General features: G+C 34.2%; 1 protein-coding gene across 3 annotated transcripts in view; it reads right to left on the bottom strand.

Annotated features, from left to right (window-relative positions):
- Positions 1-15,208, bottom strand: part of LOC110457885 (transient receptor potential cation channel subfamily A member 1-like) — a 60,225-nt gene that overhangs the window by 5,373 nt on the left and 39,644 nt on the right. For all 3 annotated transcript variants that reach the window (XM_021509338.1, XM_021509339.1, XM_021509337.1), the window contains exons 2-24: positions 14,963-15,119; positions 14,499-14,674; positions 13,714-13,821; positions 13,028-13,136; positions 12,379-12,476; positions 11,293-11,340; positions 10,892-11,080; positions 9,982-10,182; positions 9,253-9,416; positions 8,431-8,595; positions 7,996-8,110; positions 7,140-7,306; positions 6,797-6,893; positions 6,436-6,495; positions 5,319-5,414; positions 4,868-4,938; positions 4,278-4,446; positions 3,509-3,598; positions 3,095-3,264; positions 2,360-2,489; positions 1,720-1,914; positions 1,141-1,209; positions 626-736 (exon numbers count right to left, since the gene is read on the bottom strand). In XM_021509338.1, the coding sequence (XP_021365013.1) occupies positions 626-736; positions 1,141-1,209; positions 1,720-1,914; positions 2,360-2,489; positions 3,095-3,264; positions 3,509-3,598; positions 4,278-4,446; positions 4,868-4,938; positions 5,319-5,414; positions 6,436-6,495; positions 6,797-6,893; positions 7,140-7,306; positions 7,996-8,110; positions 8,431-8,595; positions 9,253-9,416; positions 9,982-10,182; positions 10,892-11,080; positions 11,293-11,340; positions 12,379-12,476; positions 13,028-13,136; positions 13,714-13,821; positions 14,499-14,674; positions 14,963-15,119 (2,955 nt within the window). The remainder of the gene's footprint in view (positions 1-625; positions 737-1,140; positions 1,210-1,719; positions 1,915-2,359; positions 2,490-3,094; positions 3,265-3,508; positions 3,599-4,277; positions 4,447-4,867; positions 4,939-5,318; positions 5,415-6,435; positions 6,496-6,796; positions 6,894-7,139; positions 7,307-7,995; positions 8,111-8,430; positions 8,596-9,252; positions 9,417-9,981; positions 10,183-10,891; positions 11,081-11,292; positions 11,341-12,378; positions 12,477-13,027; positions 13,137-13,713; positions 13,822-14,498; positions 14,675-14,962; positions 15,120-15,208) is intronic.

Genomic DNA, 15,208 nt, shown 5'->3' with positions numbered 1-15,208 from the left:
TTTTTTTTTTTTTTTTTGATAGACGTGCCCACCACCTATGCTTTACTGATATTTTAGTAGAAGGGAGCTCTGATAGCCTATATTTCGATTTAAACAATTCGTCTTTCATATCGCATACAAAAATTGTTATTTCTTCATCAGTCCTGTCTTCTGAAAGAGACAGCTAGGTCGTGTTCACTTTGAGGACACTGTTACCAATTGGTCTATAATTGGTATGTGGGCACAACCCTAATGCACAGTAAACTATATTGGAAGTATATCAAAGACAAAGATTATAAAAAGATAATTTATCGGTGGGTTTTTTCGATCAATCTGATGTAATATTTCTCATAAAGATTTTTTTTATCTTTTTAACAAACCAAGCCATATACAGTATTGTCGTACTTATCGACTTCATGCCTTGACCACACTTGTTCGGGTAGTAACGGTACTGGACCTTGTCCACTACACTTTGTGTCGTACTTACCGACTTCATGCCTTGACCACACTTGTTCGGGTAGTAACGGTACTGGACCTTGTCCACTACAGTTTGTGTCGTACTACTTACTGACTTCATGCCTTGACCACACTTGTTCGAGTAGTAACGGTACTGGACCTTGTACACTACACTTTGTGTCGTACTTACCGACTTCATGCCTTGACCACACCTGTTCGGGAAGTAACGGTACTGGACCTTGTCCACCTTTAGCAATAACCACTTCGGCAACCTCCTTTCCAGGTCCGTATGTAACTCCACCTAATATCAATGGAAAACAACATTAAGACACTTTACATACAAAAAATTTCAATATACAAACATGCTCTTACTTTTAATTTCCTACACATTCCTGATGTTTATAATTTTATCTTGATGTTTTCTTTTTTTACTGCTGTTGTCTTTTCTTATTTTCTTATCGTGTTTGACATATTCCTCACTTTCTTACACTTTTTCAATTCTGCTGAAAATTGCTTATCAATTTATTTATTTTTTTATTTTTTTATTCTTTCGGTGTATTATAGTAACAGACTATTCCCAATGCCAGTGTTGGGTGTACCCGACGGGGTTGAACACGTTAATGAAGTGTGTTTAATAATGCTTTCTTTAATCTGTTAAAATAATTTAACTTGTATAAGCTTTATTGCGTGGTTATATTGTCATACCTGCATAGCTAAACGCTTCAGAGTGGCGTTACTCTGAACCGACTCTATGTCCCCAACTGCGAGACCAATCTGTGAATCAAGACAATTGTATTATAAAATAACAAGTGACAAAAATCAACAGTTTACCTGTTCAATGAAAGTATTTATATATTTCACATTTCAAGTCTACAGCAAACGCAATCTAACGAAATGTGTAGGCACAACACGGTTGTCTCCCTTTGACATACAATAATGTACACCGACTCCAATGCAAGTCTCACCATTCCTGAATTTATATACTTTGGGTATTATATGTACTTATATGGGATCAGCTTTCAACGCTATTATCGTTAATGTACTGTTGGGAAATAACTAGATATTATTAATTTCATACTTATATGTTTTCCATCCAAGCTCTATGCGGTTGACGTTCAGTTGTTATAATCCATGACAATTTATTCGGTCGGGAAAATGTAACTTATTAACGATCAATGGTTAGGTGTTCTCTTTTAGTTGTATTGTTTTCTAGTCTTCTATGTATAATCTCCAATGACAACAAACGTCATTTTTATGAATGTATACGTATTGCTTAACACTTACCAACAGATTGATGAGGAGAATCGGCATAAGGATGACAAACATTATCAAAAAGAAAATCGTCAGACCCCCAAAGCCCAGGGTGGTTTTGTCTCCGTCTGTAAGTGGATCGTTAAAGGACGCCATGTAATCCAGCTCCAACATCATCATTCCTGACCGAAGGATGGCCATCCCGGGACTCGTGTAGGCATGTGTCGCCTAGTAAAAGTAATTATTTATAAAAACGTGTGTAATAATACTTCGATAGTCCAGTTATTTGTAACCCTAATGACACGTTCATTCCGGATTTATAAACGTGTTCTACTATGAATAGCTCAGTGCTAGACTACGCACGAAAAAGTCATAAACTCATTTATATATCATAACAACAATATGACTTTAACTTTTATTACTTTGTCAACATAACTTAAATGTCACGCATTAATTTCAAACAAGTAAAATAAGTAATTCAGATATATGTAATAAGAAAGAGATAGGTTTATATGCAATTTCACAAAAAAAAATTAGTAACACTTTCTTTTATATCATTTCTTGGTGGTATTTAAATACATTTTCAGAGTAATTAATGATTATGTATTCAGTTTAAAGTTTGAATTTCTTCTTATACGGCAAAAGTGGGAAATTAATTACTAGACGTATTTACCTCTGATTTCATGAGAAGGAAGAATGCGAATCCGAACGCCACGATGAGTAAGGAGAAGACACTGAGAGCTTGTATTAGTGTGGAAAGGATCTCTAGGAACATCACCACATAAATCCCAAATACGTCAAACCTACAGCGAAAACAAAACAGCTCAGACAACACTCTCAACTAGACGTTTCTAAACTAAGATATCCACGTTAAAATATTAATGCATATAAAAATAGCTTTGATATTTTGGTAAAGTCAAAGGAGCAATATTACTGTAGAATCATTTATTTTCGTGGGGTTAAAATTTCGTGGTTTTCATATACTAGCCTGTTTCAAAGACATTATATTTCGCTGATTTCTGATTTTCCCCTATCAATATCATACCAGATTTATATTTTCGTGGGGATTTAATATCGTGGATTTTTGTTATCCACGAAATAAACGAAATTTAACGTCCCACGAAAATTGATGATTTTGCAGGATAACACCTCACATGAATTTATATCAGTTTAAATGATAGCAGAGATACCCGTCACATTTAATTGAATTACCTCCCTTCTCTCCATAACTCAAATATACCTATCTCTTTACAATGATTGAAAATAATGTTTATGATAAGTAGATCTTTACTACTTTATTTCTATTATTTCTGTAAACAATTCTTTTCATAATTAATCATAACTTAGTTACAAGTTTAAAAAAAGTCATGTTTCTATATTTTTTAACATGCTTAAATCAATTTTGTACCGTTGAAGGAAGAGCAAGCAGTTAAACCAAGCCAAGAAAATTGCGATGGCCCCAGCCTCAACTTGGAATTTGTACGTAACCCCTGTCACCATTGGTACGACGAACACAGCGGTCGTGATGTACAGAACCCACTCCAAAGCATTGCCTAAGTCTGTGAAATACTTCATCCGCTACAAACAACAAAATCAACACTCAATGTATTCCATATCACAAGCAAGACATACTTGACTTTTATTTGAGATGGAATCAACAATTTATTGATTCTAATGACATTTTTTTTCTGTGTTGAGGGACCGTAAGAATGTAAAACATAAAATTAATATTTCTTAAGGTGGGAGAAAAACTATATTTTCATATTTTTTTTTCAATCTACATACAATGTACACATTGAAAACGTTTTTGCAGTCCACTTACCTGTTGGTACATCTGGGCGATCTCTTTAAATATGTTGAGACTGGTGAATACCACTACTATATACACGCACATATTTTGGGCCATGTGTATCTGGAGGAAAGAAATGTTATGTTTAACTAGTTGAGCAATAACATGTAGTGTAAAAATCACTGAAAACCACATGCATGGCTTCAAGTGTCATTGATAATTTGTTACCAACAGTACAAAACATAAGCAAATTTGTAAAATAGGGTAACACTTTTCAGAATCATCTCGTGCAGTTACAGGAAACCAAGGTGGTTTTGGATTCCAAAATACAAACTGATTGAGTGAACATAATGACTGATGACTAGGAAGCATTCAATTATTAAAACTGATATTTGCCGGAAAGGCAATAATACCGACAAAAAATACAAAAAGGCAATTCTCCTCTCACGTCCTTGGTATTTTCTGCTCCATGTAAAATAATGATTGTTTTTGAAGGTTCATATTGGGTAAAGTTGGCGTTAATTGGATTTGGTTAGTTGAGTAGATGTTTGTGTTATTTGTTGTTAGTTAAGGTGAGGAGTACGAGTTTTAACTATTGTACGTAATGTGGAGGTGGTATTGGTATTAATAGTTGGGGACTAAGAAGAAATTCAATTGGTTTAAATTGTTGAGAGTTCAGGTGAAGGAAGAGAGGGGTGGGTGGGGGGGGGGGGGCAACATTACCTTATGCACACATCAAAACCTGGCACACGGTCTCCAATTCATTTGTTTGTATTCTATATACATCAGTGTTCTATCATACCTCTATCTTATGTGAATTGTAGTCGGTTGAACTTTCATTGGTGCTGTTTTGGTCATTATCGTTCGAGGGGTACCACAGGGTTGTTGTGGTCACTAACGTGGTCAGCAGTCCGAGATATATCAGATACAAGACTAGGTTGGTGCTGTGGAACCACAGTCCGTACGCTCTCCTGTAGGGTCAGAAAGGGTTGTTACATTTATCAAACTTGGTTTTAATTCAACGTTATGAAAAGATTGTTTGATAATTAAACTTTTTTTTTTAAATTGAATCGTACATATTATCAATATTCAAGAACAAAACATTAATTCAAAGTCAATACAAAAGAGGAACAAACATGAACTGAGTAAACGCCAAACCAAAACGAAAAGCATCCTGAACGTTTTGAAAACAGAGGTAAATAAGGTGTTCGGAGGGTTTTCCTGGGTTATAACTGACACATTCTACGACACAAGATTTTCAACCTTATAAACTTAGAAATTTCTCAAGCATGGAAATTGCAGCATGATTACAACCGTAAATTGAATGAAAAGCAACATTCATAAATGTAAATCAAGACTTTTAACGCGAATATAAAGTTATATCAAGCTTACCATTTCATGGATAGGAATGCCTTACATAGGGAATGAGACAGACACTGGACACGCCCAAACTTGACCATTGCCTTGTAATAGAGATATGGTTATTAACACAACGTTCCTAGACCAAATCCAGTATAACTTATAAACATTTATTCCAGAATGATCTTTTACAACATGTTAAAGGATAATATACATCTATATATTACATATTATCTTTTGAAATTCAAAACTTATACATCCAGAACGGAAATATTTGTCCAGGTGAAGTTCATGTGAGATATAGAATGGAACATTGTTGATAATATAAGTAACTTTAAAAATATTGTTATACACTAGATATTATTTTTGAATATCAACGTATGTGAACATATTTACACATGCTTATGGAGATCAGAATTCTGTTTAAAAGTACGTATATAGTATTACACTAGTATTTTTTTATAAACTTGGTCAAATGAATTACATTTAGAGAAAACAGAGGAGACACTTCCTTGTCATCAGTTCGCATTTTCTTGACGTACTCGATTGGAGCCTGTAGGTATGAGAAGTCGTACTCTATCTGTAAAAGTAAGATACACATTATCGTTACATGAAGATTGTTAGTGTTTTATGTATAATGATAAAAAACGACAAGAGAGTACTGAAATATTAAACGCTATTCGAACTCAAAATAGGTAAAGCTTGGGCAAATTGTGAATATAGGAACAAATTACATAGAGACCATTGAAAGAGTACAAGGAGAATAAGACCAGGGCCCATATTCATGAGCACCATGCTCATACCAACTTTCTTGTAACTCACTTAAATCATGTCAAACGATCAAAAAGTCGAATGTAAACAATACAAACTGTTTTTGGCTTTAAGTTTCTTCAATGGTTTTCCAAATCATTGACAAAGTATTTTTTTATCAATTTTAAACGGGAACAAAAAATTCGGCTTGAGCATGAGAATGGTTTCATGAATACGGGTCCAGGTGTCCCGAAAGGGTTAGCGTCATCTGTTTCATTGACGATTGTTACCATGTAAATCATGGTCAAATCACAGTAAATGTGATGTTATGTTATGGATAATTACAAGAAATCTAAAAAGGCACACTAATGAACATAATCAGAAACATCGATCTTCATATACATGTAGCATATGGTGGCGTCCGTAAAACTGTCCACATGCAAACATTGAATTTTAAGCTTGTCAGTCAGCAGTCGAAACCTATTATTGAAGTCATGATACTTGGAGCAGGCCCTTGAAAACCGAACCAACTGCTATATGTAAACCAGTAGGTATGGGATATGATCCACTACGCAAATTATGTTTAAACTTCTGTTAACCATAATTGTTAATTAAATCGACAAACAATGAATGATAATCATTGGTATGATTGATAAAACGATTTCTTTTTCAAAATTAACTCATGGTTATCTCCCTTTATCAATATATTTACTTGAAATTGCTTCGCTCTTCGTTGTTTTGTTGCATGTTGAATAGGGAAATCGTTTCATGTTATCTCAAGAATAATTCAAAAGACACTGTATCTAAATTGTAAAGTGTGTCACTTATCCTTTATAACAATATATACTCACATAAAATCCGCTCTTTCTTTCATCTTCATTTGATTGTGTCAGACACCTGTCCAGAACGACCTGCACAAAGTTAATATATGTATATAATTAAATCGAATAGTCATATGACTAGGTTCCATACTACATGTAGTTATTTGCAATCATTATAAACTCAAAGACAGTGTATATAGTCAGTAATTCACAATTCTTAATTATGCCAATATTCTCTCAATCATTTGTCTTAACAACATTGTGACCACGTTCCCTCTTGAAATATCTCCAATATATAAAATATATATATATCATAGCGCTTTATAACTAAATATCATGCGCATTATTTAGATATTTATTGAATTGGAACTGGAGCGGGATGAAGAAATACCATGCAGACGTCAGGAAGATACTGGATCAACCCATACATAGGACAGGATAGCGCTCCTCCTGATTCTCCTGAACATATACTCATAGCTTCTCGCCACCTGTGCAATTAATGTTAAGTCATACTATAATATATGTAAAAAAAACACTTGTAAAGCATGTTTCTCGGTAGTAATGGTAGAGTTACCACGTAAATATTTAATTTTAGCGAATCTTTAAATTGGAACAAAATATTTTTTATTTATTGTAAGAAAGTGTTGTACTTTATTAAATCTTTTTCGTACCAAATTTAAATTTTTGATTGTGGGAACATACAAGTACTTATACCAAATGCATTAAATGCAAACCTTTCGTGTCGAACGATTGTCAGAGCCACGTCAGAGTCCTGGGCTTCTATTGCGGTGTCAAAGAATGACTTCTTTTCTTTATTTGTGGTCATTTTTGCACCTAGCGTCAGAAGTAGATCTACACTTGATGTTTTTCCTTCCTTAGAAGCAACATGGAGGGCTGTTTCCTTAAAACCAAAATATACAAAACACATTAAGATTTTATTTCAATTTCAATTATAGATAAGAAACATGTTAAAAAGAATTGACGCTCATATATCATTTTGCAATTTGTTGACAGCAATAATCATTACATATTTATGTATTCGTCGCGCCCCATTCCGATTCAATCATGATATGATAACGTCGACAATCGGGCACTGTCATTGTTAGCTGTTAAATTATAGGATTCAATGTTTGTTTGTCATGGGCGTTGTGTCCTCAATAATTCCACGATTGAAAATGAAGACTGCATCCATAGATTATGACATCGCTTATAGAAATGTTAAAAACTGAATACGATAGCCTCACTCTTCCCTCGATAACATTCGTCTGATAACAGGCTTACCAGGCAAACTTCCGAAAAAGAAATATTGGGTAGGAGTAAAAAGCATAAATGTACACTAAGTGAAGGAGATCGAGTTTGTGCCCCGCAGTAGAGAGAACAGATGAAAAACTCAAAATCTACGGGGCGAGGTATCCATGTCCGTTGTGTCGTGTGATCAAGCAACAGAATAATACAGCAGGTCACAAGAGTGTCTATTTATGTGTACTTATTAGTTAATAATACTGCGTATTCCTGTCTTGACGAATTAATATCACGGAATTAATGTTTCATTATGCTAGTGTTGGTTATATTATTTTCTAGATAGCTTACCCCGTATTTGTTTGTTGCGTCAAGAAGATTTGCATGCACACTGAGAAGTATCTTAATTGTCTTTGTGTACCCGTTTGATGCTGCCATGTGAAGTGGAGAATTTCCGTCGTGATCCCTGTGTTATATTAGAAAATATCAATTATAAAAACTGCATGCTTTTGAATTTACATAACAAAAATTTAACCATCAAATATTTGAATTATCGAAGCTTTTAATTCTAATTTTGATTCTAATTATTTCTCCTTTTTACACCAATAAATTCAACTCTCTTTTTTTTTCATTTTTTTATGATTTTTTTCTTCTCTTATTGAGATAAGTATATCATCCTTCTGTTAGCATATTAAAATAATTCAACATGCTGTCTTTGTTCCATTTTCTTGAAAAATGAAATTTATACTTACATTGTGCAAGATATATTATTATGAATTATCTAACCTAGTGACATATGCTCCTTTCTCCATCAACAGGTGGATTATCTTCGTGTGGCCGTTTAAAGACCCTAAGTTGAGGGCAGATAATCCCTCGCCATCTGTCTCGTTAATTATGTTGGCTCCTTGAGGACTGTCTAGCAGCCTTCTGCAGGTGTTGTATCGACCGTACCTACATAAAAGGAGGCAATTTAATCATAAATAATGTAACATTTAATAGCAATACGTGGAGTGGATAAGTGTGATAAGTCAAGTACCATTATACAACTGTTAACTATGGACAAGAAATGTTCAACAGTATTTAGAAATAAAGATCAATGACACGGTGTCATAAATCATAATTTACAACCACTTCTCACATCAACAATTAGGGCAACCACAACGACTCGACTTTAACGACTTTATATACACTCCAAACATTGCCTTTCCAGATCAGATAACTGTGTTGTTTACTATGTGTTCAGAAGAATTTTAATTTCCAAAATGATCAGTAATATACATTGTGCCTGTTTCCACTATAAACCCTACAAAACATATTTGGGATGTTTGGAACTATATATACCACAGTGTGGTAATACAAGAAAACAAGATTTTGTGACACAGTAAACAGAACACACCTGAGCTGTTTATCGTTGAAGAGTGTTTATAGAGAATACTTATACTGTACCCTAAACCTTTACAAAAGATAAAGAAAAGAGAATACCAAATAGTGAACAGATCGTAATTCGAACTCAAATCGACGGAACGGGGGCAGAATATTAGTAGAGTATTGGGGTTTTTTTTTACACGAAGCACATGTTTCTGAATACACAAATGTATGTCTACTCACCTGGCAGCAAAATGCAGTGGAGATTGTTTGTCGTTATTTTTTGGGTTGATGTGAGCCCCGAGATTAATGAGGTCGTCGATAGCCACCAGATGTCCTTCTCTAGAGGCGTAGTGGAGGGGTGTGCAGCCAAAATCATCCTTCTCGTTCAACAGAGTTTTCACATCCTGAATATAACATATGCTTAATTAACAAAACAAAACAAAAAAGACTTCCTAAATGTCAAACAACCGTGATTCTAATTCAATATCAGCAAAACTAGGCAAAAATAGGGGGAAATTTATTTGGGAACCTTTTTAAAAAAGTGCAAGGATAATAATCGCCGTCACTTGCCATGTAAATCTAGGTCAAAACTAAGTTACTGTCACAAGTTCAAAGTGAGAACTGGTGTTGTAACATCGAAACAGCAGTGCACACTTATAACCATAATCAAGAACACAAAATTTCATGTTGCAGAAAGAAAAAGAACATTTCTCTGGGAACCATAAACTTGTCTTAAACAATCTGAATTACTCGAATTGGGAAATAAAATGTTCACACTAAACTGTCATCGGCCAAATAATTCTCATCTTAAGCACGCTTCTACTACATTTAGAACTCAACATTTGAATATCACACTGTCAACCTTAAACCTACTAAGTCCTGTAGTCTACATTTTTAAAACAGTCACCCTAACAGATAACAGAAGCATATTCAAACATCGAACCCCTCAACATTAGCTTATTAGCGTACCTTAAGCAATTCAACTCCGAATTCATTTAGACGTCCACCAAATTTGATTGCGAGATGTAGAAAGTTTCTGTTTTCACGATCAGTTTTTGCGAGACTGACATTGTTTTCAATCAGACATTGCACCGTCTTCCAGCAACCCTTTGACGCCGCGATCAGCAGTGGCGTTCTGTCTTGTGAATCCTGAGCATCTATTTCGGCACCCTGAAAACAATTAATTGCTCAGTTTTAAAACGAATCAAGATCAGTATCATGACAAAACAAAATCAGTTTTAATAAATATCTGTAATGGCACTGTAACAACATAATGTCATTTTAAATAAACTACTTTATTTTACTATTAATTACTATATTTGTTCAGATTCAAATGAAGCAACGGTAGAATAAGTGGTTGCTATGGTAAATGTTTGGTACACACGTAAGTATTCACATAAATATACAATTAATAACATTTTTATAAGCAACCATACCAGAAAATAGCAGAGTATCCCATTCAAAATGTCGCACAGCCTTGTTGTCAAACATGACGTCATTAGAATAAGGCGCTAATAATTATGCTCCTGTTTTCCGTCCATTTTTAATGCACTATATTTTCAATATGTTTTATGCTTTAAAAATGTAATAAACAGAAAATTTAATGGTGTCTTCAGTAATAACAAATACGTTTGCGCACTCGTGAAAAATATCAAAATATTAGCCAAAACTTGCGGAATATCTTTTTTATTCGTCTCTATCAGTGCCCTGGCAACACGTTGGTTAACTTAACATACATCAATTGGTAAATTTGGCACCTTGACATTTATATAGACATTTCATGTAATAACATGCATTTTAATTCGATTTCTGATCGTTTCGCTTTTGTAGACGTTAATAGGCCGATGGCATTATTGTCAACCAACCTACCCCGACTCACCTGTTTGAGAAGATATTCTACAACGTTGACGTGGTTAAACAGCGCTGCCCTGTGAAGAGGTGTCATCTTTAATACATCATTTGAGGTCAATGCCCTAGAGAAGCGAGTCGGTTGTAGTTCTTGCATTATTTTGATCAACTCGACGCTGCCTTGAGCGCACGCAAAATGTAATGGAGTCGATTTATCTTCCTATAAATGATTCAACAAATAATTTTTGTAATTAGGTAAAATAATTTATTCCAAAAGACAGGCTTTTTATAAAAGAATCCAGCTAACATAACACAATAGACTATTGATAAGAATCAAATCTAAACAACAAAAGCAACCTCATAAGGTAGTTTTTTAAGATAGAATATGTAAAATGTTCGTTCCTGATAAATTAATAAGCATAACACACGTACCTGTTGTGCATCGACGGCAGCCCCTGCAGCTATGCATACCCTTACTGCCTGCAAGAACGTTTTGAAATATTAAAATAAAAACTGCATGGCCGTTCCATTATAGATACATACAAAGAACGTATACATGAGGTTGTGCATGCAGGTCGTTCTATATGAACGTTACATGCGCAACCACTTTGCCTCACACAGCACAAACCCTTGCCCAGTCACTCCGAGCTGAACAGCAGATCATGCTAGATGAAGCAATAATCTGCCAAGGACTTACCACCCGGAGGAGGCCCTGGTAAGACAGACTAACCATAAACTCTAGTATAATATATATAATATATATCAATTTATTAAGTTCATAATGAACAATTGATTACCATCTTTGTACATTATTACAGATTATCAATAGAAGTGACTATTGTGTAAATATATATTTTACAGGCTCTCTCTTCCGAGAGACATGAATGACGAATAAAACATTCTCGAACAACGGAGGACTTGTGTGTCTTAATTGAACACGCCGAAGGCCTTACAATTAGACTAAAAAAAGCAAAATCTTTAAGTTTTTTTCCTCAGCTTGTAACAAGCAGCTAGATTTACGCAGAAACTATTTATGGCTTTACAATATTAAACTTATATGATATAACAATATCAAACTTTATCTACCAGTTGTGCTTTTTTATAAAATAAATTAAAACTCTTTTTAAAAAAGTCCGATGACGTCAGAATGATTTTTTTTTAAATATGAAAATCAAGAATACTCCAAAGCTTTGGATTTGGTGCGAAGTTGTGATGCTGTCGGATTGTTCGATGAAACATTATAGTGGGTTTTATAAAAACACTTGTGTCATAATATTGCAAAAATAGCATGATTTTTTTAATAAGAAAGGAATCACATACAACACCCGGGCGGGGCATCATTACTAAAATGTCATCGTTCGTAAGTTTACTTGTCTTTCTATTTATCTTATGTATCAAAGTAATAAACACCGTTGAAAACTCTTACTGTACTAAGATAAGGAACAACATAATTGGTACACAACGCTAAAGCAAATTATTAAGTGTATTCATTTCCAATATACAACATAGGTAACGTACCTCTATGTCGCCGCCATTGACCGCTGCGTGGAGGGGCATATTGTTAGCCTTGTCAGTGAACGATAGGACTTGTTCTCTTGTGTATCCCAAGTTCTCAACTGAAATATTTGGATAAGAGGCATGGAGCATTAAACACATGGGTCGGTAGCATAGGTCCATTTATACATATGTATGCTCAACTGAAATAGACAGCGTTTCAAATTGCAATCGTTTAACAAACGATGTTTCCCTGTTACTTAATATTGCATATTTTATAAAAGTAAAGTTCTTATGGGCAATTTGGACACGATTAGTAATGGCAGATTTGTGTAAAATTGGATTACGAGAAGTTAACGGACACAGAATGTAAAAAAATATGAAGAATACAAAATGCAATGTTTTTATTTGACACTAAAGTAAGTACAGCAGACCTGACACAGTATCAATTCGCATGTCTTACAAGTGCAATGACAGCATTGGACATATTGCAGTGATTTGTGCTATATTCCAAAACATTACAACTGCATTAATCTGAGTGCAACTAGCGTATTAGAACGTGCTTTTACAACTTTTATAACTCCGCACTATTTATTGACATACCAAAAACACTTTACAATTCAAACAAAAAATACACATAATAAGTATATTTAAAGTGAAAAAGCCAACCAACCATGCTTAATTAAGACCTCCAGAGTTTTGGCTGCTGCAGACTTAGCAGCCACGTGAATGGGATAAAACCCGTGGGAACATGTCATACACGGTCTGGCGCCGTACTGTAACTGTAAGCAAGCAAACAAAGAAAAGTAAATTAATTAATAAAATCATTAACATTATCAATTAGCGAAATGGACTTCATGAAAAAAAGATATATACATGTAAATGAAAGCCACTTGGTAAAGAACAGTAATTATAATTATAAAAATCATAGTTCTCTACCTATTGTCACATCAATAATAAAATATCTGTCATTAATATAAAATTTTAGTCTAGATTATCTTAATCGGGGTACCAAAGTTCATATTGACAAAATATTACGTCAACAGAGAAACACATGTCATTTTTTTTTATTAATAATCCGCAATTTAACTCAATAAGTTCATATAGCCAACTTGCAGTCCAAATGTAATTTATATTTTGAACTACAACAATGTGAACGTTTTTTGGAAAAAAATCAACCCAATTGATATATTTATATTAAAATCAATGAAATTAAATTCCTAGCGATATTATTGACAAAATCGTAAGAAATGCATCTACTACTGTCTTATATAATCGGAGTGCTTTTTACCAAACAAACACACCTTTGACCACTGTCATTAAAAAGCTTTAATTAAACCACCTTATGAACTTCCTTACCAACAGCTTAGCACATTCGTCTCTGTCTTTGGAGGCACAATAATGGAGAGGGGTAAAGCCCCCTTCTCCTTTCAGAATGACATCAGCTGTTGAAAATTTCAGCAGACTCTGAAGAAATATAAAAAAAAACATTTATCATTGAAATTTTCGGGTGTTTGCAAATTGAGTCATTTAAATTTGCCAATTCAAACAAAGGTAGCATCTTAATAATTATTACTTTATCTATAGCGTAACGATGAACTGTTTCAACCATGTGTGTTTTTTGATAATTTCACATTAAATAAATGAAAGATTTACTGTCAACGTATATATTTTAGCAATTATATTAACTGTGTTCGTTCTTTAAACAATGCGTTTAATTTAAAATGCTTCATTTTTTTTATTTCATTGTCTATTTCATGGGTATGCCTATTCATTATTGTTATTTGCAAAAATCGATTGAACATATTTTGAGTGCGGCGTCCTCAATGGATGAAGCAGAAAGCGCTAAACCTTACGGAATACCTAGTCTTTTACTCCTTTTATTTTTTCATCTTTTGCAATTTTGAATCTCCAAGGTTGTTTTATTGATTTTGAGTTCGAGTTAGGCTTTTTTTACACTTCGGTATTCTTTCTTCCTTTTTTGTTCTATAATGAATATATTTTGCTGGGGCAAAACTTTGTTCGTAGTAAAATGGTTCGGAATCCAGTACTTTGACGAGAGTTGGTGGTGAAATCCGTAACGAGAACTTGCATGCCTTATTGTATTTATTATAATTTAATTATTTATTATAATGGCGTCTTACCTCTAATGCTTTTATTTTGCCTCCATCCACCGCTAGATGTATCGGAGCCATAAACACCTCGTTAAGGAGGGTTGTCTTGGCGCTCTGCTTGAGCAGATAACCAATGACATCCGCGTGCTCTCCCTCAACTGCCAAATGGAGAGCAGTGTCGCCATTCTTGTTCTGTAAATTTATCTCTGAAAAAGAACATCGATGTTGATCTAAATAGTTCACGTTAGAAACCATGATGACGCCGAAATAAAACAAAGCAAACAAACATACAAAACAAAAGGGTAAGTATTTTACAAACTACGTTAAGAACCCGTAATGATCTCTAGTCAAATGAATGAAATTTAGTAATAATTAAATTAATAAATTTTGGCCAACCAGAAATGTTATCATGATATCTTTTTCACTTTAAAATCTAGTTAGTGCAAGGATGGCTTTCCGTGTTGGTTAACATCTAATTTCACACGACGACCTACCGGCCCCTGATGTGACGATAAAGTCCACCACGTTAAGGTGTCCATTGGCAGCAGCATGGTGAAGGGCAGCCCAGCCACGACAGTCCTGTATAAAGATTCGCTTCCTATCTACCTCGTAAAGCCTCTGAACCTCGGAGAGGTTTCCCTTGGCGGCGAACTGTAATATACAATATAAAATGGCTTTTAATTTAGCATGCTACAAAGGCGAAATTCTAAAGATCAAAGTAAAGATTAAATCATAAAACA

Source organism: Mizuhopecten yessoensis, unplaced genomic scaffold, assembly GCF_002113885.1.
Source record: "Mizuhopecten yessoensis strain PY_sf001 unplaced genomic scaffold, ASM211388v2 scaffold9369, whole genome shotgun sequence".
NCBI lineage: Eukaryota > Metazoa > Mollusca > Bivalvia > Pectinida > Pectinidae > Mizuhopecten > Mizuhopecten yessoensis.
Note: the sequence above shows the minus strand (reverse complement) of the source record. Positions and strands in the feature narration are given on the sequence as shown.